Source organism: Microcaecilia unicolor, chromosome 6 (assembly GCF_901765095.1).
Source record: "Microcaecilia unicolor chromosome 6, aMicUni1.1, whole genome shotgun sequence".
Classification (NCBI taxonomy): domain Eukaryota; kingdom Metazoa; phylum Chordata; class Amphibia; order Gymnophiona; family Siphonopidae; genus Microcaecilia; species Microcaecilia unicolor.
In genome coordinates, this window is record NC_044036.1 from 141032236 (window position 1) to 141053188 (window position 20953).

At 45.2% G+C, this 20953-nt stretch overlaps 1 protein-coding gene across 3 annotated transcripts in view; it reads right to left on the reverse strand.

Annotated features, from left to right (window-relative positions):
- LOC115471994 (laminin subunit beta-4-like) overlaps window positions 1-20953 on the reverse strand; it is a 120569-nt gene that overhangs the window by 27006 nt on the left and 72610 nt on the right. For all 3 annotated transcript variants that reach the window (XM_030206011.1, XM_030206009.1, XM_030206010.1), the window contains 12 exons: window positions 20374-20486; window positions 19008-19087; window positions 18383-18539; window positions 12757-12909; window positions 12358-12519; window positions 11034-11155; window positions 8815-8935; window positions 7326-7518; window positions 5019-5162; window positions 4423-4654; window positions 3995-4158; window positions 2324-2548 (listed from right to left, as the gene is read on the reverse strand). In XM_030206011.1, coding sequence (XP_030061871.1) covers window positions 2324-2548; window positions 3995-4158; window positions 4423-4654; window positions 5019-5162; window positions 7326-7518; window positions 8815-8935; window positions 11034-11155; window positions 12358-12519; window positions 12757-12909; window positions 18383-18539; window positions 19008-19087; window positions 20374-20486 — 1866 coding nt within the window. The remainder of the gene's footprint in view (window positions 1-2323; window positions 2549-3994; window positions 4159-4422; window positions 4655-5018; window positions 5163-7325; window positions 7519-8814; window positions 8936-11033; window positions 11156-12357; window positions 12520-12756; window positions 12910-18382; window positions 18540-19007; window positions 19088-20373; window positions 20487-20953) is intronic.

The window sequence follows — 20953 nt, forward strand, 5'->3', positions numbered from 1 at the left end:
ATGTGAGGAGAGAAAATCAAGGCAGCGGCGGTGAACAGCACGCTCAAGTAATTTGGAGAGAAAAGGAAGGAGGGAGATGGGTCGGTAATTAGAGGGACAAGTAGGGTCAAGTGAAGGCTTCTTAAGGAGAGGTGTGACCACAGCATGTTTAAAGGCAGCAGGGACAGTCGCAGTGGAAAGTGAGAGGTTGAGAATGTGACAGATAAAAGGAATAAGAGCAGGAGAGATAGCATTAAGAAGGTGGGTGGGAATGGGATCAGAGGAACAGGTGGTACATTTTGAGGAAGAAAGGAGAAGTGTAGTTTCCTCAATAGTAACTTCAGGAAAGGAGGAAAGGGAATGAGGGGAAGGAGAGAGAGGGGAACAGACTAGTGGAAGGAGAGGTGGTGAGGTAGAGAAAGCAAGGTTTATCTTTTGAACCTTGTTGTGAAAGAATTCAGCAAGGGTCTGAGGAGATAATGAAGGGGGAGTTGGGGGAGGGGCACCTTGAGGAGAGAGTTCAATGTGGTGAAGAGAAGTCGAGGATTAGAGCCAAGAGAGTTGGTCAGTTGGATATAATAATCCTGTTTGGCACGTAAAAGAGCAGATTGGAAGGAGGTCAGCATGAACTTAAAGTGTAAGAAATCAGCAAGGGCCCGAGATTTCCGCCAGAGGCGTTCGGCGGAGCGGGTACAGGAACGTAGGTAGCGGATATTAGAAGTCAGCCAAGGTTGGGGTTTTGTATGCCTTACAGGGCGGGTCATCAAAGGTGCAAGAGTGTCTAAGGCAGAGGATAGAGTATTGTTGTAAGAAGAAACAGCCTCGTTGACAGATGTGGATGGTGCCACAGTAGAGAGGAGGTTTGAAACATGGGAGGATAGAGATGAAGGGTCAATATCGTGAAGATTCCTAGATAAATTAGATAAGATAGGACGGGACTGGGAGGGAGGAGATTTAAGTGTGAAAGTTATAAGATGGTGATCAGAGGAGGGAAGATCAGAGGCAAGGAAACTAGAGGGTGAACAGTTGGGAGGAGAAGATGAGATCAAGACAGTGACCATTTTTATGAGTGGGGGAGGTGGAGCATAGTTGGAGATTAAAGGAGGATGTTAAAGCGAGTAACTTGGAAATATAAGAGTTGGAAGGATCATTAGCAGGAATATTAAAGTCACCAAGGATGAGAGAGGGGGAGAAAGGATCATGGAAGAAGGCAAGCCAGGCGTCAAAGTCACTGAGAAAGGATGGGACGATAAATGACCGCTATTCGAAGAGGCAGAGGAGAGAAAAGGCGGATAGAGTGGACTTCAAAGGAGGAAAAACAGTGAGATTGAGGTGGAAGAAGGGGTTGAAATCTTGAGGAGGGAGAGAGAAGTAGTCCAACACCGCCCCCACGGCCAGCAGGGCGAGGAGTATGGAATGTGGTAGCTTTCCAATATTTATGTATTTTTTTCAGGATTTATATACTGCCTTTTTGAATAAATTCACCCAAAATAGTATATATATGTCAATGGAAATATTTTTAAAAAAACATGTACATCTCACAACTGAATCGCCTTTCACAATAAAATCACCAGATTCTTTGAAAATTGACTCTCGGGTGTTTAGCACAATCGGTGTACAAACAGTCCTTCTTAATTATGCATTCTTATCATACGGTGCAATACAAAAGGAATTAAAATGCAAAAAAATAATCCAGTTAAATGCAGAAAATGAAGAAAGCTCTGGCTGGGATTCTGAGAGCAGTAGAGAAGAATTTTCTTGTAAAGAGACATTTAAAAGTGCTGAGTAATGGGACCTGACAGATGTTGGTAGAGAGCTGGTTTCACCATGAAAGGGAAGGCAGAAATTCTTGACAGAGCAGAATAAGGAAGAGACCGGAGAACAGCAGCTGAGGAGCAGAAATGTTGAGATGTAGGGCAGTGAAATAAGAGATGAGAAGTATTCCTGGGAGTGGGTAGCAAAGAATGTGAAGAAAAGTGATTTTTCAACATGATCTGAGCAAGAATAGGTGGGCGTTGGAACATCAGAGGCCTAATGAAAAGAAAGGTATAGTGAAGTGGAAGCTGTCAACAGTTGATATGTCACAGCCTTTTCGATGAGGTAAATGGACGGAAGGAAAGAATGCCAGAAAGCATAAAATCATACAATTGAGGGGGGGGAGGGGTAAGATGAACCTATGAGCACTGGGTACACTTTAGATACATTTCGAACCCAACAGAAAGAGGTTTTGCCAATGATGATAGAAATGTAGAAAGAAAGGAAGACCAACGATCATACAGAGAGTTTCAAAGAGGCTGAGGTGACGTACAGCTACCATCCTAAATTTACACCAGCTCTCACTTACGTCTGCAGCTGCGCTGTATGGCACTTCCGTAGTAACCAGGCTTGCATTCAGCACAGTTGGGGCCATCGGTATTATACAGACATTTTAAGCACTGCCCACTACGAGGGTCACAGGACTCAGGATCTGTGGGGTCAATGTTGTTATGACATTGACAAGGCCGGCACTCTCCGTCTCCGTGCTCTGGGGTTCCGAAATAACCAGGAGAGCACCTGTCGCAGCGAGTCCCTGAGACAGACACATAACGAAAGGCTCACAATACAGAAGTCAAGTATGGACCTTATGATGATAAGACTAGTTCGTACAACAAACATATTTAAAAGGAACCTAGGACTAACTTTGGATTTTACTCTCTGGGCATCCTTGGAAACAGGAATCAACATACCAAGAAAGCAAAAGGATTTTTTAAAAAGCGGGAGTGGGCAACACAGCTAAAGCTAAGGAAAAGTGAAGTGGTTGGCTTTGAACTAGGACAACCACTAACGTGTCATCCCACAGTGCAAGAAATCCCAGGAGTCTACACAAAATGTAGCTGATTACTCCATGCATAAGTCACAAAAGTGTGACGTGCAAATAACAGAAGGCCCAAACCTGGAGATTCTTCAAGAAATCAGTAATACCTGCCTCGCAGATTCTAAGAGATATTGCTTCTAGCATTGGAAAACCATCTGGGAGTCCCAGAGGCCTGCATGGAAGCAATAAGAGAAAACTTCCTTGCTCGGTAGCGCGTAGATCTGACTTAGAAACCATGTGGTACCCTGCTCCCTGTGCTGTCAAATCCATGAAGGGCAAATCTGTAACCCTGCACAGGAAATTGGCACTTACCACATAAATGCATTACGTGCTGGTCTATAACATAGTGTGTAAGCGCATTCATGAGTAACTGCATGGCTGGGGGGGGGGGGGGGGGGATAGGCTCTTGGGTAGAACCTGGGTGGGACATTGGCAAATCTCCCACATACTGTAAGTTACGCACTAAACACATAGGCACATCCATCTACACCTGCCATTGACCTAGTTTAACTGAGTTCAGCTAACGTCTTTATTCTCTAATGGAACTTGGGTGCACTGATGCTGTTGGAGACTAGGTGCTCCTCATGAAGCATTGGAGCACCTAAGGCTGCAACCTTGACTTCTGTTCTTCAACTAGTTGACGTAATTCCACTCTGTGATTCACAACTCATATCTACTAAGTCCGCTAACTAAAACCCATAGACTTGGAGATTATTTTTGAAGCCTCAATTGTTGTATGGTGAGAAACATTGAGGCTTTGGATAACTGGCAGAACCTGACAGAACTGGACTGGAGCTCCCTGCAGTCTGATGGTGTCACCTCCTTAATGTATCATCCTGACATCTGCATTCTGCCATGCAATGTTAAATTCTCATCTAAAAGACATAAGTTCTTCAAGTGTTTTTGCAGAATGGTATTTATGTCTTTTAGATGAGAATTTAACATTATGAAGTAGTTTTGATCTTTCTCATCTTTAATTATAAAGTTGTTCCTTCCCGTTATTGTGACGGTTTTATCTGTATTCTGCCAACAGAAGACCTCTGCAAATATGAAATTGTGGTCATCCTTACCCTCAAAGGGGTAAAAAAGGTGGCACTGGATAAGACCTGGACAAATTACTTTCCAATGAGCAACGTTAACAGCCCTTTCTTTAGTTCTTACCTGTATAGCCAGGCGCACAGAGACAGATGATTTGATTAGAATCCTTATCAGCATGGCAGGAAGTACCATGGTAATTGCGACTCCCAGGGTACCCAGGGCATGGACACGGCCGACACTGTTGTCCTGAACCGAGCACTGGGTCACCATAATATCCATCCAAGCACCTGAGAGAAAGAACTAGTGGAAGTAAATAATTAACAACCACCCAGGTTGTTAGTGGGGAGGCTTCATATCAGCATCTCCTACATGGCATGTCTGCACACTCACACCATCAAGGCTGCAACCTATGCAATCTAAACTACTTTTTTAAATATTGCAAACCACTTTGTTCACCTCCAAGCTATTATAGCGGTATATCAAGAAGATGTAACAAATAAATAAATAAACCAACAAACAAAGAAATCGGAGTTGGCTAAGCTGCTTCTCACCTGTCACAGTGACGGCCGCTGGTATAATCCCGGCAGCCAATGCATGTCCCTGTTCTTGGATCACATTCCTCTGAATGTCCATTGCATTGGCAGGGCCTGCAGTTTGGGAAGCCCCACTGGCCAGGCATACATTGGTCACACTGACGACCCACGGCATTGTGCTGGCACTGACACTGTCCTGAGGAGGGATCACAGAACTTGCTGACGGAGCCTTGAGAGTGACAATTACAAGCTACGGATCGAATGGAAACAGGACATCATTAGGAATCTGTTTTCCAACACCCTATTTTCACACAGTTGGGCTATTACAGCCAGACCAGTTGTATTGTCCATAGTGTGTTGCATCCTCCTTACATTACAGGAAAACCGTCATTCTGGTCACTAAACCATATTCTTTTTTACTCATCCCCATCCAGTTGCATTTCAGGTTAAAGGATAATAGTGACCTTGTGCTGCCGAACTGAACATTATACAGTAACACAGTAAATGATGGCAGATAAAGACCTGCACAGATCATCCAGTCTACCCAACAAGGTGACCAGAGCCAGAGAGAGACAGAAAGAAATGAAAGGTATTAAGACCTGGGCACTACTTACGACTGCAGCCATATGGACCAAATCCATAGGTCCCTGGTGCACACTGGTCACATCGACGGCCAATCACATTGGGTTTGCATTTGCACTGTCCTCCTACCTTGTCACACACTGCACTGGAGGAGCCTTGAAGGTCACAGTGGCATGCTGCAAAGAACCAAGGCATATGTGTGTATATTATACATCAATATCTCTGGATATACAGTGGGGGAAATAAGTATTTGATCCCTTGCTGATTTTGTAAGTTTGCCCACTGACAAAGACATGAGCAGCCCATAATTGAAGGGTAGGTTATTGGTAACAGTGAGAGATAGCACATCACAAATTAAATCCGGAAAATCACATTGTGGAAAGTATATGAATTTATTTGCATTCTGCAGAGGGAAATAAGTATTTGATCCCCCACCAACCAGTAAGAGATCTGGCCCCTACAGACCAGGTAGATGCTCCAAATCAACTCGTTACCTGCATGACAGACAGCTGTCGGCAATGGTCACCTGTATGAAAGACACCTGTCCACAGACTCAGTGAATCAGTCAGACTCTAACCTCTACAAAATGGCCAAGAGCAAGGAGCTGTCTAAGGATGTCAGGGACAAGATCATACACCTGCACAAGGCTGGAATGGGCTACAAAACCATCAGTAAGACGCTGGGCGAGAAGGAGACAACTGTTGGTGCCATAGTAAGAAAATGGAAGAAGTACAAAATGACTGTCAATCGACAAAGATCTGGGGCTCCACGCAAAATCTCACCTCGTGGGGTATCCTTGATCATGAGGAAGGTTAGAAATCAGCCTACAACTACAAGGGAGGAACTTGTCAATGATCTCAAGGCAGCTGGGACCACTGTCACCACGAAAACCATTGGTAACACATTACGACATAACGGATTGCAATCCTGCAGTGCCCGCAAGGTCCCCCTGCTCCGGAAGGCACATGTGACGGCCCGTCTGAAGTTTGCCAGTGAACACCTGGATGATGCCGAGAGTGATTGGGAGAAGGTGCTGTGGTCAGATGAGACAAAAATTGAGCTCTTTGGCATGAACTCAACTCGCCGTGTTTGGAGGAAGAGAAATGCTGCCTATGACCCAAAGAACACCGTCCCCACTGTCAAGCATGGAGGTGGAAATGTTATGTTTTGGGGGTGTTTCTCTGCTAAGGGCACAGGACTACTTCACCGCATCAATGGGAGAATGGATGGGGCCATGTACCGTACAATTCTGAGTGACAACCTCCTTCCCTCCGCCAGGGCCTTAAAAATGGGTCGTGGCTGGGTCTTCCAGCACGACAATGACCCAAAACATACAGCCAAGGCAACAAAGGAGTGGCTCAGGAAGAAGCACATTAGGGTCATGGAGTGGCCTAGCCAGTCACCAGACCTTAATCCCATTGAAAACTTATGGAGGGAGCTGAAGCTGCGAGTTGCCAAGCGACAGCCCAGAACTCTTAATGATTTAGAGATGATCTGCAAAGAGGAGTGGACCAAAATTCCTCCTGACATGTGTGCAAACCTCATCATCAACTACAGAAGACGTCTGACCGCTGTGCTTGCCAACAAGGGTTTTGCCACCAAGTATTAGGTCTTGTTTGCCAGAGGGATCAAATACTTATTTCCCTCTGCAGAATGCAAATAAATTCATATACTTTCCACAATGTGATTTCCGGATTTAATTTGTGATGTGCTATCTCTCACTGTTACCAATAACCTACCCTTCAATTATGGGCTGCTCATGTCTTTGTCAGTGGGCAAACTTACAAAATCAGCAAGGGATCAAATACTTATTTCCCCCACTGTATATCCACAGATAGCAAAGACAGAATAGCTTTGGATTTTGTCTTAAACTGACCATACATGTCATAAACACTGCTCTCGAACTGAGTAAGCCTTCCTATATATAGATATTAACACATTAGATAAGAGCAGATAAACTGAAATGGCTCATCAAGGGTGCTTAGTAAGGTGGTAAGAGTTGTAACTGCCTCTCCATTAGGGCAGAAAACCATTTAAGATTTTTAACTTTAGGTTCTTTTCAGTCCAAGAGCACATGTTGCAGCTGACGGAGCAGTAAGGTTATCAACCTTTTAAGGGATACTTAACCTACAGGTTCTGGACTGGTCTGGTGAGGACACTAAGGAATTATGTTTTTGCCAGCTCCATCAGGTGGACGTCTACTTTCCTCTGCTATGTAATTATTCTTCATGTCTCATGGGCTAAGTGCTGTTTTCCCATGAATGCTTTTTGGGTGGGGATAAATCTTTAATCAGGTTTAAAATTTCCAAATAAGCAAGCAGCGGTTTGGGAACACTCACATAGTGCTCCATCATGGATGATGGCCGAGATGCTGCAGATAAGTTTGATGCACATTTCTGCCAGTGTAGGCATGGTGGCCATCTTGAAGGAATCAAGGCACATATAACGTTCCATCTCCTCCCGGTGGTGCACGGAGACCGGATCATTGCCATGGAAACCAGGCAGCTCTGAGAACTTTGGCAGGAGGACCAGCTGTAGGGGTGAAAGATGGACAGAGCTGCAGGCATTTCAGTACATGAGCATTCCGTTACCCCAACTGAGCACAACAGTACTAGACTGCTGGTAGCATGGCTGTACTTAGCACCACATTTTGAAGTGGTGTTGTGCAGCCACATTATTGACAGTAATGACAGCTAGCCTACGGCACTGATCTGGGTGGTGTCACTGGCAGCCAGTCTTCTTTCCTGCCTCTTTTTAGCTGATGACCCACTCATAGCTGTTAGTGCAGGTCTGAGCTAATTGCTACCGCACAGTAAAATCCATACCAGCTGCTTAACACAGTGTGGTAAATGCCTTCACAGTTCACAATGAAACCTTCCAGTAATTACTTCATAATGTTTAATAAAAAAAATCCACCAGTTTAACTGACAGAGAACTCCAGGGAGCACCTGTATTCCTTTATTTATTTACTTTCAAAATGTATATACCACCTACACCTAAGTGGTTTCCAAATAAACAAACATAGATTAAAATAATCAAACAAAACACAACATAAAAACCACAAAAACAGTGCTACTCTAACCAACTCAACATAAACAGAATCACCAATACAAAAGCAGTACCTCTCCAACTCCCACTGTAAACAAAAAAAATTATAAAAGGGCCTCCATAAACAACTGAGTCTTCAGTTTTTTTTAATTGCAGCATGTACGTGATAGCAGAAACTACGTATACACACAGCTGAAATTCCTCAGCTAGCCAGTATAACACAGCTGGTACATCTTGATTACAACTGAATGATAGGAAGTGAAGAATTCCTGGAAAGTCCCATGGGGCTATCACAATTTCCTATTTTCAGCAAGTCAAGGTTTGCATAATGCTGACTGATGGAGGTCTTTTGGCTGTCTTGCTGAAGCAATGTGCTCTGTTATATTCAACTGTGACCAATAGATGGAGACAGTGATCTGGTTTAAAACCAAACTAATTCCTTAAGCCAGTTTAAATACAGACTAATGTTGCTTTATACCACCTTCTGTTGTGATAGAGGGGAGACACATCTACATGGAACAATGGCAAAGCAAGATGTGTATCAGTGACAAAATGCCCTGCCAGCTCCTAGTAATAGTCAATCACCCAGCAAATAGTTATTACAGAGAACCCCATGTTCTACTTTTGCTGATGAGAAAGTTCTGTGACACCCCCCTTACAGTAGGGGGCAGCACTGGGAAATCTGTGAATAAAAATCTCTTAATTTATTTTCATCCAGCTTGATAAACACCGCCTGGATATATGAACTAATGAGCAATTCACCATGGTGGACTCACTCACCGAATCAATCAGAATGAAGGCCATCATATGCCGGTGTGGAACCCCAGAACGCTGGAACCGAATTGCAATCTCATACTGGTTGTTGTTTTCGAAGCAAAAAGGCCTGGGCAGCACAATATATCTAACAGCAGGAGAAAGTGGAAGGAGACTTATTCATTTCCATTACCAAAAATCAAGGTTAAAAAAGGGTTGTATGACCGACAGGTTGAACCATGTGAGCGATAACGCCGGCAGTCAAGGGAAAACTAGAACAACCCAATGACACGATGAATGGTCCAAACTGTGAGAAACCATAACTGACTGGAAACTAGCGGAACTTTTTTTCACGCCTCAGTGTTCTTGGCGAGAGATTGGGTCTGTTCCAAGCATGTTTCCCTAGCTCATACCCATTTATTTTGGTAAATGATTTGTTTTTCTTTGGAGAAAAGAAAAGGATTTTCAGTCCCAAATGCTACTTGGTTATATAACTCAGAGATGGGCAAGAACAGGATAAAGCTGAGCAGGTTGAGACAGCCCTGGTTTTGCCTATTGCAGAAGGAAGAGGCGACCTGCGCGGAGTGACACCTACAACCCTAAACCACATCACTGAGCAGACTGGATGGACTGTCATTTACTAAAGGCAGTGACGATCGTAGGTCAGCTCCACCATAGGCGGATCGCCGATGCGCACCCCCCCCCTCTCCCCGGGTGCAGCACGACCCCCCCCTCCTGGCGCAATGATAGAAACTTGCATGTTTTATTTATGAAAACTTGCTGTAATTTAAAAACAAGACTTATAGCGAATCACAGTAAGAAAAACTTCTGAACATCTCCCTCCATAACATCATCATAAAAATGCAGCAGAATTACTCAAAGACTTTATCTGAAAACTAACGACCTCGATAAGGACCACTGACTGGGACCATCCCTGGATTTTTGAAAATCATTGCAGACCATCCCGATACTATCTGATAGCACCTGGCTAGTCTGTGGGTAGAGTGGGGAATTATTGGGATAGCAGGTGATAGCTGTCTTACCAACCCCCTTCCCCCCCACACTTTTACAAAGCCACACGGCAATGCAGACACAGCCCATTCACTTTGAATGGGCTGTGTTGGCATTACTGCACTGGCAGCCACTAGCGCGGCTTTGTAAAACATGTGTGTGTGTGTGTGGGGGGGGGGGATTAGGTTGTCTGGATCTTTATTCATTTAATGGCTCTGAATATTTACATTGTTTGGATAACAGTGGCAGTCTGTCGTACCTGGATACTCAGACAGAGCTGAATATTGCTGATATATTTAAATGCCCTGGAGGTGGATGCATGGAATGGCTTCTCAGTGGAAGTGGTGATAAGGATTGTATCTGAATTCAAGAAAGCCCAGGACAAGCACACAGGATCTCTGAGGGAGAGGAGGGGATTGTAACATATATTTAAAGCTTAGATGTTTGGATAGGCTAAATGGTCTTTATCTGCCATCATTTTCCACATTTCTATATTTCCCTGTAACATTGTAGATGGGTGGCTGATAAAGAACAATTATCCATCTACCTTGTTCAGAAATAAGAGTATTGTAGGCAGGACCACCAAGAGACTAGGCCGGGCACGGGGCAAGGCCGCCCCGCCTCCGCCCCCCCCCCCCCCCCCACTGCCCTGTCTCCGCTCCCCCTGCTGCTGCCGCCCCCCGTCGCTCCCCCCGCCGCTGCAGTCCCCAGTCTCACCTGCCTGCCTCCTCGGCTCCGGGCCCCCTTCATTCAAAGCGGCAGTCGCAAATCGCGTCTCTTCTGGCCTCCCCTCCCTGTGTCCCGCCCTCGTCTGATGTAACTTCCGGTTTCCGCCAGGGTGGGACACAGGGAGGGAAGGCCAGAAGAGACGCGATCTGCGACTGCCGCTTTGAATGAAGGGGGCCCGGAGCCGAGGAGGCAGGCAGTTGAGACTGGGGACTGCAGCGCCGGCGGCCTGACACCAGCGCCAGGCCCCCCTTGGAGGCCCGGGGAATTTTGCCCCCCTGCACCCTCCTCTCGGTGGCCCTGATTGTAGGCAGTTTTATTTTACTACAACCCTAGAATGGATTCTGCAAGTGGAACATGTCCTTCCTCTTGCTGGTTATTAAAGGGCAACAGGCCAAACACAAGGACAGATGTTGCGGCTTCCCCCGCCGCTGCCTGCTTAAACTCATCTTTACTGCTGGAGGACTCACTGGTGCAAAACCATTCAGATGCGGATCCAAGCAACGTACCGTTCTGTATGAGGGAGCTTCTCAGTGTACCTCTGTTCAGAAGGCAGCACATTCCCGCAGCGAGGGCTCATGGGTAATATCTGTGCAGTAACACTCACTATGGCTTCCCAGTCCTCAGCCGACTACTCAAAGACCAAGAAAGAGGAGAAAAACTGTTATTTGAAGGGATGGGATATACATGCTAAAACCTACACAGGCCAATCGTCACAAGCACCAATGTGGTCTGCAGTAGGGCTAGACCTACTTATCACATTGGCCATTTTGGGGGTCCTTTTACTAAGGTGCGCCGAAAAGTGGCCTGTGCTGGTGTAGACGTGTGTATTGGACGCGCAGGTCAATTTTTCAGCACACCAGCAAAAAAAAGGCCTTTTTTTTTGGCGGGACGTGAGACAAAGTGAAAATTGGTGCACATCCATTTTGGGCCTGAGACCTTACTGCCGCCCATTGACTTTGCAGTAAGGTCTCACGCGTTAACCGGATGGTAATCATCAGTGCACATACAATGCCAATTATTGCCCAGTTAGCGCTGCGCGCCAGAAATTTTAACACCCCCAGTTTTGAAGGCTTCTTATGCTTTTGTTTCCACTCCTTTGCTGGCTAGCAGGGCCACCGCCCGCCGCCACCCCCCTCTGTCCACCACCGGGCTGGGCCCCCTGAATTCAAATCACAGTGCCTCACCTTGCTCCGCGTGAAAGCGCAGCATCGGCAGTCTACAGATTGCCTCCCTTCGGGCCTTCCCTCCCTGTGTTCCGCCCTCACGGAAGTTACGTCAGACGAGGACGGGACACAGGGAGGGAAGGCCCAAAGGGAGGCGATCTGCAGACTGCCGCTGCTGCACTTTCACACGGAGCGAGGTGGTGAGGCGTTGAATGGAGGGGGCCCGGCCCGGTGGCAGACGGAGCCGAGGACAGGCGGGTGGGACTGCGGCGCCAGGCCCCCCTTGGAGGCCCGGGGAACTTCGTCCCCCCCCTGCCCCCCCCACTCGGCGGCCCTGCTGGCTAGTGCGTAAATACAAGGGGGCGGAGCATGGCAGAGCACTTATGCATGTAATTTACAGAATTCAGCAAGTTACACTTCTTCCTGCTGCCTTTACATGACTGCATTTATGCCAGGTCTATGGCCGGTGTAACTGTGGGGTGCATAAATGTAAGGTACCCCCAAATTGGGTTATGCTATAATGGAATCTGGGCTTTTACTGTCTGGCATTGGAGCAGTTAAGTGGAAGCCTCCACGGTGCCATTGAACATCTCTACACATATTGGGGATAATACCCAAGAAGAACTCGTTAAAGGGACTTTGTATCTGTGAGGTTGTGTCCTGGTACCTCCGGCTCATATCGGATCATGATGTCATAGTCCATTGGGTACGGAATATTGTTGATCTGGAACAACAATCCAGCGCCATCCTTCACTCTAGCGAATCCAAGGCCTGTCCATGTGATCATGTGACCCGGCATATGTTCCCTGCGGATAACTTCCACATCTGGCTGTAATCACAAGAAAATATTCCAGCTGTTAGCCACAAAGGATCCAATCTGACTGAATAAACATTTTGGTTCTGTCTTCTGGTCAAGAAGTGACTATGACCTTAGCCTGGATGGACCACTCTTATCTATGGCCCACAGGGACTTGCTTTCCTAAAGAGAGCAACATTTCCTTCTGTGGCCTCACCAACCATGACCGTTAGGTGTCTTTCTCTGGTTCACTGAAAGTTTAGCTCTCACCTTGTGCTGGAGCTGTCGAATGCGACGCAGGGCTGCTCGTTGCTGCAGAACACGGATGGTCCTTCGCTGGCGCCTTAACCTTACTTTTTTCCCGTTCTGAATAGCATTATAATATTCCACACAGTCTGTTGGTGCCTCAGGTTTGGGGCTTCCCTGTAAGAACGAGAATACACCAAGTGTGACAGAATCATTTTATCAGCAGCATACAGGAGTGTCTAATGAATGAGATTTTCCCCCTAAACCTACCTCTCCTCTCCCCCCTTTCTCTATTTCTGTGGATGGCACTCTCATTCTCCCTGTCTCATCAGCTCGTAACCTTGGGGTCATCTTTGACTCCTCTCTCTCCTTCTCTGCTCACATTCAGCAGATTGCCAAAACCTGTCGTTTCTTTCTCTATAATATCAGCAAAATCCGTCCCTTCATCTCTGAGCACTCTACCAGAACTCTTATCCACACTCTTATCACCTCTCGTCTTGATTATTGTAACCTGCTTCTCACTGGCCTCCCTCTTAGTCATCTCTTCAATCAGTCCAAAACTCTGCTGCGCGACTCATCTTCCGCCAAAGTCGCTATGCTCACATTAGCCCCCTCCTTAAGTCACTTCACTGACTCCCTATCCGTTTCCATATTCAGTTCAAGCTTCTCTTATTGACCTATAAGTGCATTCACTCTGCTGCTCCCCAGTACCTCTCCACACTTGTCTCTCCCTACGCCCACTCTCGGGTACTCCGTTCTGTAGATAAATCTCTCTTATCCGTCCCCTTCTCCTCTACTGCTAATTTCAGGCTCCATTCCTTTTGTCTTGCTGCACCTCACGCCTGGAATAGACTTCCTGAGCCTGTGCGTCTTGCCCCGTCTTTGGCCGTTTTCAAGTCTAAACTTAAAGCCCACCTCTTTACCACTGCTTTTGACTCCTAACCACCACTCACTTGCCCTGTCCTTTTATCCTCACCTCTTTATTCCCTTACCCTTAATTGTTCTGTTTGTTTACCTGTCTTATCTAGATTGTAAGCTCATTGAGCAGGGACTGTCTTTTTGTGTATGGTGTATAGCGCTGTGTATGCCTTGTAGCGCTATAGAAATGATAAATAGTAGTAGTAGATTTATTTTTACTCTCGTCTCTACTGTCTATAATATAAATTAATCTAAATGTCAGCTTCCCTGCTCCTTGATCTTCGAGTTTATTCCTGCTTCTTTTTTTTAATCATGTATGTATTCAGTTTTACACTGTGGAAGAATTTTATTTATTTATTTATTTAATTGCATCTGTATCCCACATTTTCCCTCCTCTTTGCAAGCTCAATGTGGCTTACAATACATCATGGATAATGGAAAAGAGAAGAGAAAAGACATTTGTTGTTACAGAAGGATTTTGGGTTGCATGGTAATGGAATACACGATAGTAATATAACAGAAGGCATTATTAACATTTCTGGATAAATGTGGGAGTTTCACACGTTTAGATCTTTGTGGTATTATATCTTGTCGAAGAGATGGGTCTTTAGAAGTTTACGGAAATTGGTCAGTTCATAGGCCTCTTTTAGGTTGCGTGGCAATGCGTTCCAGAATTGCGTACTCATATAGGAAAAGGTTGATGTGTGTATTAATTTGTATTTTAGACCTTTATAGTTGGGGAAATGAAGATTGAGGAACGTACAAGATGATTTTTTAGCAACAGTTGTACGCCAATTCCACCTAGAACTTCGTGATTGATGGAATAGAAATGGTTTGACTGTATAGCCTCACCCATTTTAATTATCCTGTTCCGAGTTGGTTACAATGGACTCTGTCTGGGATGCCATTCAGGTACTGAACTCTTCCTTAATTAATTTATCCACTACATTTGTGGGTGATATGTCTTCTATTACTCAAATTGCAGAGCTACAGAATCAAGTGCTGGACCACACTAAGTCTTTAAGAGGCAGATGCACTAAAGCTAAATGAGCCTTTAATGACCCTCCAACGAGGAAAATTTGATCCGTTGCATGCATCAAAGGGCTTTTACCGAGGAGGCCAGCAGCTAACGAAAACGGAATGGAGATGAGCAATTAGTGTGAAAACCCCATTGAAACGACATGCACTAACCTTTTCCGATTGCCTTTACGCAGGAAAAAGGCAGGAAAACTAACGAGAGGTCTGGACCTCTCGTTAGGACAGCTCTGTGCCAGGAAAAATCATTAAGTGAAAAAATAAACAAACTTTGAGCCAATCCCAGCGCATTAGCAGAGCTAAAAGCGCTGTGATTGGTCCAAAGGACGTCAGAAAACACATAAAAAAATAAAAATAAAAAAAGGATCAGGAGGGGGCAAGGGCGCTCATCAGGAGCGTCCTGTATGGACGGCCTTGCCCCCCCCCCCCCGCTGCTCCCCACTTTCCGCCGCTCCCCCCCCCCCCGAAAAAGCAAAATGCTAGCTGCCCCGGTCCCCCTCCCTTTCTGTTCCTGTGTTCTGCAGAGCTAACTCCGCCTCCCGTCATTCTTCTGCCCCGTGCGTCGCTCCCGCTGCCCCCCCTGAGGTCGACTACGCCGCTCCCCCCCTCCACCGAGACTCCCCTCCCTATTAACGACCCGAGCAGCGCCTCTCACCTCTTTCAGAAGCGCTGCACGGGCAGGAAGATCTATTGTGTTGGTTGTAGAGTCTCCATGACGTCTCTTCTTCCCTGGCCCAGGCCCCGCCTCCTTCTGACGTAAGTAACCTTACGTCAGGGAAGAAGAGACGTCGTGGAGACTCTACAACCAACACAATAGATCTTCCTGCCCGTGCAGCGCTTCTGAAAGAGGTGAGAGGCGCTGCTCGGGTCGTTAATAGGGAGGGGGGTCTCGGTGGAGGGGGGGAGCGGCGTAGTCGACCTCAGGGGGGGCAGCGGGGGCGGGGCACGGGGCAGAAGAATGACGGGAGGCGGAGTTAGCTCTGTAGAACACAGGAACAGGAAGGGAGGGGACCGGGGCAGCTAGCATTTTGCTTTTTCGGGGGGGGGGGGGGAGCGGCGGAAAGTGGGGAGCAGCGGGGGGGGGGGGGGGGGCAAGGCCGTCCATACAGGACGCTCCTGATGAGCGCCCTTGCCCCCTCCCGATCCTTTGTTTTTGGATTTTGCTGACCGGGTAGCCACGTGTATTTGTTGTGGCTTTTTTTTGTTGTTGTTTTTACGTTTGCAGCATGCGCAGAGCAGCCAGCAAAACGCTTGGCTGCTCTGCGCATGATTTAGGGGCCGATTACCGATGTGTATTGTGATTCTTTGATACATTGTACGTTTGAATACCGATCTGAGCATGTGTGACTTTTTTTTTTGGTGCATTCTTCGTTTTTTAAAAATCGTTAGGGACTTTAACGATTTTGATTTTTTTACGTTTGGTTGCTGCATCTGCCTCTAAGTTCTCTGAAAACTAAGCTGACTGATTTGCTGGTGAAGTATAAACTTTACATGAATAGAAACCTGGGACTGAACATGGCAGACGATTACATGAACAAGCTACAATACACTCTCCGCGTGACAGATGGTCAAGTGACAGACCTAGACTAAGATCAGTGAATCATGTTTCCCACCTAGCTAAGCAACGATGGTTGCAAGGCAACAAGAACGCCAATGTTTATAAGATTCAGGAGCTGATATTGAAAACTAGGCCTAAGCAGATTATTACTGAGTAAATCCACTTTTTCAAAAAAAGAAGGGGGAGGGGACTAGGAGTGGGTTTTTTTTTCTAGTTTTTTTTTTCCCAACAGAGATTTATACTTTACATTGACAATTTCTGACTCAGTATTTCAACAGTAGTATTTGGAAAACTAGGTTTTCTTTCTTAGGAAACAAGATCAAAGTTTCTAGAATTAGTACGGCTTTAGTTATAATCCTGGCCATTTTAATCTCTCTCTCAAGCCATCTTTCTTCATCCCTCATTCTTTGTTTCTATTCATCGTTTTCTTTTCTAGGTTTTCTTTATTTTTCTTCCACTGCTCCTTGATGTAAAATGATGCACAAGACAGATGTGTCAGGGTTGTCAAACTAAAATTGAGCCAATTACGAGATGTGCTCAAACAGCATGGGAGCAATTTTTAAACAGCCCACATAGCTGCAAAGTCTGCAGGTACTTTTCATGCACCTTATAGCTAATTTTCTAACTGAAAAACCAGTCCATGGGTCAAAAGTGAATTTGTTTTTTATGGGCACTGTTGGTCCCTAGGAATGCCTCTAACACTTCTGCCCAGCTAGAAGTGTGCAGGTTATAGAAATCCAGCATACGTTTCGCCAGGCAGAAGGGGGCAGTTTTCAGACATGCCAGTTTATTGAGACGAGCAGCTCTTTGTCCAGGCAAATATCTTTGAAAATTGTCCTGTACAATTATTTAGGTAGGGCATAATTTCATAACAGGATGCCTGTGTGAGGAGTCCAAAAAGGCCTCCTCAGGCCTATCTACAGGGGAATTCTCCTTCAGGGCTATTTACTATGGCTGTTCATTCAAGCAATTAATCGTGATTAATTGCAGGAATTTTTTTTACTTGCACTAATAATTTTAACGATTAATTGCATCATGATGCTCTCTCCTATAAGAAGGAATAAAAATGGCAGAATGTTGAATGTGAAAGATGCTATAGGGGGAGAAGTAAAGAAGAGAGGAGAAGAGGAAAGAAATAGTGAGGAGAGAGGAGGCCTTGAAAATAGAGTTCAGAGAACAGACAGAGGAACAGAACCCGAGACATCTAATAAGATGATTAGAAAAATAAGATCACCGGACAACAAAGGTAAGAAAAATGATTTTATTTTCAGTTTAGTAACTGAAGTACAATATGTCAGTTTTGAGAATTGACATCTGCCGTCTATATTTTGCACTATACAGGCGAAAATGAGAGAGGGACACTACGCGATCAACCACGCGATTAAAAATTTTGATCGCTCCTAGTTGTGCAGTTAACAATTTTAATCAATTAACAGCCCTGCTATTTACATATATACAGTTTCTCCTGAGCATGCGCATCCTGTACAGAGATATTATCCCCAAAGTCTGTACTCCTCGTCTTAAAACTGATTAACTGTAGTCCTCTTCCATGTGTTTGATAGGCTTTGCATGCAGAAAATGCAATAAAAATTAAACCTCAAAGCAAGACCTTCCCCACCTGTGTGTGTGTACCAGGAGTGATTTTCTATATGGTTTCTTCTACTATCAAGAACACACACATACCTGGACACTAGAGTGTGCTTAGGTGGCTAAAGGCATCTCTTTACCTGCATTAGAATCATCTAGACTTCAGGAAATTACTGAAGACCACCCTGTTCAAGAAGGCCTACCTACCAGACGTTACTTAGTTTACTTAATATCTGTTACAGCAAATATATGGACCTTAATAATTTTCTTTTATATTTTATTATCTTGTTGTTTTAGACGATACGTTTACGATCACAATTTTTACTACCACATTGTTTATTATGACATTGTTTATTGATATTGTAGCATACCCTTGTTATTGTGTAAGCCACATTGAGCCTGCAACTAGTGGGAAAATGTGGGGTATAAATGTGTTAAATAAAGAAATAAATTAGGAATCCCACATTTGTGCAAAAGGTGGGGCAGGAATGAATACAGTGATTCTTTTACCATTATTGCCAAATTACTGCTGGACCTTTTCTGTGTACTTACTGGTAAGGTATCATCAGTAGGCGAGAGGCCCCCGGCATTCTCAGCTTCATATGTATAGTAGTCCAGTGGCATACAGAAGTAACCAGGTTGGACGTCTTCACACTGGCGCCCAATGATGTGTGGCCGGCAGTCACACTGGCCATTGTCCATGGAGCACCTGCGAATGCACAGCAGGTGAGAGAAAGTAATTACCATAAGCTAGGTCACAGTGCCCAGAAGAAAAGGAAAACTGTGGATAATCTAAGGTCAAATTGTACCGAATTTCCTAGAATCTAAGGTCAAATTGTACCGAATATCCTAGGAGGGAGTGTTGAGTGGGAGCTCTGACAACTGACGCATTCTATTGAGAATCAGGGTATTTTACCTTGTCCACATACAACTATTGCCCTTATAAGCTACATTTCTTTGTTTTATGGCATTTTTAATAAACAGAAAACATGAATGTTCCTATTAAATAAGTAGCCACTTCAAGAGAATGCTTGCTTTACTTTCCAACCATCAAATCAATTGACGTTTCCATGATTATTTAGTGTAAAATTTTGCGTAACATTTTACTAGGGCATGTCTAAGTTCTCAGGTGCTAGAACCATCCTAGTGCCAGTCTCACCCCAAAACCTAATCATACCGGTTGTTGTAGGATCCTCCAAAGTCACAGGCACATGGGCGACAACCAGCGATATCATTGCTTAAACCCCAGAATTCGATCTGTAGAGGGAGGGAAATCATGCAAGAGGCGTCAATTTATGGATGATTCATTTTCACAGATGAGTTTTCCATTTCTAGAGTCAATTTTGTAAGTTTGAAATTTCTACCCCTTGGGTGAGAAAGATTAAAGGGTAAGAAAAAAGAGATGATGAGCTGAGTGGAAAGGGAATAGAGACTCAAGCAGACTTTATAATGACAGAGATGCAATGAAAGATCAGGATATCCCCAGTCCAAGGTGTTACAAGATTACAAGGCAGTTGGAATTTAGCAGTGATGGATATGAACCCATCTTCTTAGTTGCCCAATATGACACAGAAATGTGTAGATGCTCAGAGAGCACAATATTGCGGGCATAGCACATAGTGGCAACTCTTTGTGCCCTTGAGTTACTACTACTACTACAAATCATTTGTATAGCGCTACCAGTCGTATGCAGCGCTTCACAATTGAACATGAAGAAAAGACAGTCCCTGCTCAAAAGAGCTTACAATCTAATTCAGGACAGACAGACAGGACAAACAAGGGATAAGGGTAGGACAGACAGATAGGACACATAGGGAAAGGGGACTATTGAAGAGAGGGAGACAAGATAAAGGTTACGAGCAGGTGACAAGTTAGGAGTCAAAAGCAGCATTAAACAGATAGACCTTTAGCCCGGATTTGAAGGTGGCCAGGGATGGAGCTTGACGTAATGGCTCAGGAAGTCTATTCCAGGCATATGGTGCGGCGAGATAAAAGGAACGGAGTCTGGAGTTAGCGATGGAGGAGAAGGGTGCAATTAGGAGAGATTTGCCTAGTGAACGGAGTTCCTGGGAAGGAGTGTAGGGAGAGATGAGGGTGGAGAGGTAGTGAGGGGCAGCAGAGTGAATGCACTTATAGGTTAATAAGAGGAGCTTGAACTGAATATGGAAACGGATAGGGAGTCAGTGAAGTGACTTAAGGAGGGGGCTAATGTGAGCATAGCGACTTTGGCGGAAGATGAGTCGCGCAGCAGAGTTTTGGACTGATTGAAGAGAAGAGAGATGGCTGAGTGGAAGACCTGTGAGAAGCAAGTTGCAGTAGTCCAAGTGAGAGGTGATGAGAGTGTGGATGAGGGCTCTGGTAGAGTGCTCAGAAAGGAGAAGGCGAATTTTGGCGATATTATAGAGGAAGAAACGACAGGTTTTAGCAATCTGTTGACTGAAAGCTAACAATGGAATTGTTCACATTGCTATGGGCAATGTTAGTCCCTTTTTACATTGTGAGTATAGCACCATGGAGGCATGACTTGTCCAAAGGTGACTCACTAAGCATTGGTTGCAGTAGCGTCCCGTGACATAGCGTTTGCAGTAACAGTCACCGGTGATGTGGTCACATGGTGCACTTCCCGTGATAATACCCCGAGGATCACACCTGCAAGCTGATGACAGAGACAAGAAAAGCAATAAGATTCAATTGGCTTCTGCCCCGCTGTCTCTCTCTCTCAAGGCACACATCATGCCAAATATGGAACAAAAAAAATCTAATAGCCAATAAACCGTGAGGCAGATTTGTCCAGTCTTCCAAGCCTTTTCTGCTGCTTACACCATGTGCTCTCTGCCCCCTCAATCTAGAAGGCCCCCAAGCTCCACCCCAAGTATACCTTTAATATTCCATGTTGTCTAGTAGGTGGGTAGAAGCTATCCCCAGTTGTTCCTGCCCTCACTGGTGCTAGGATCCAAAATGGCACCGATGATTCCTAGCGGTAGTCTCACATATATGTAAATATAACCCTTAGTGGTAGTATCACTAGTACTCCTAAGGGTCACCAGTACCATTTGGATCCCGGTGCCTGCAAGGGCAGGAGCAACTAGGGATCACCCCTGCCCACCCACCAGCGAATATTAA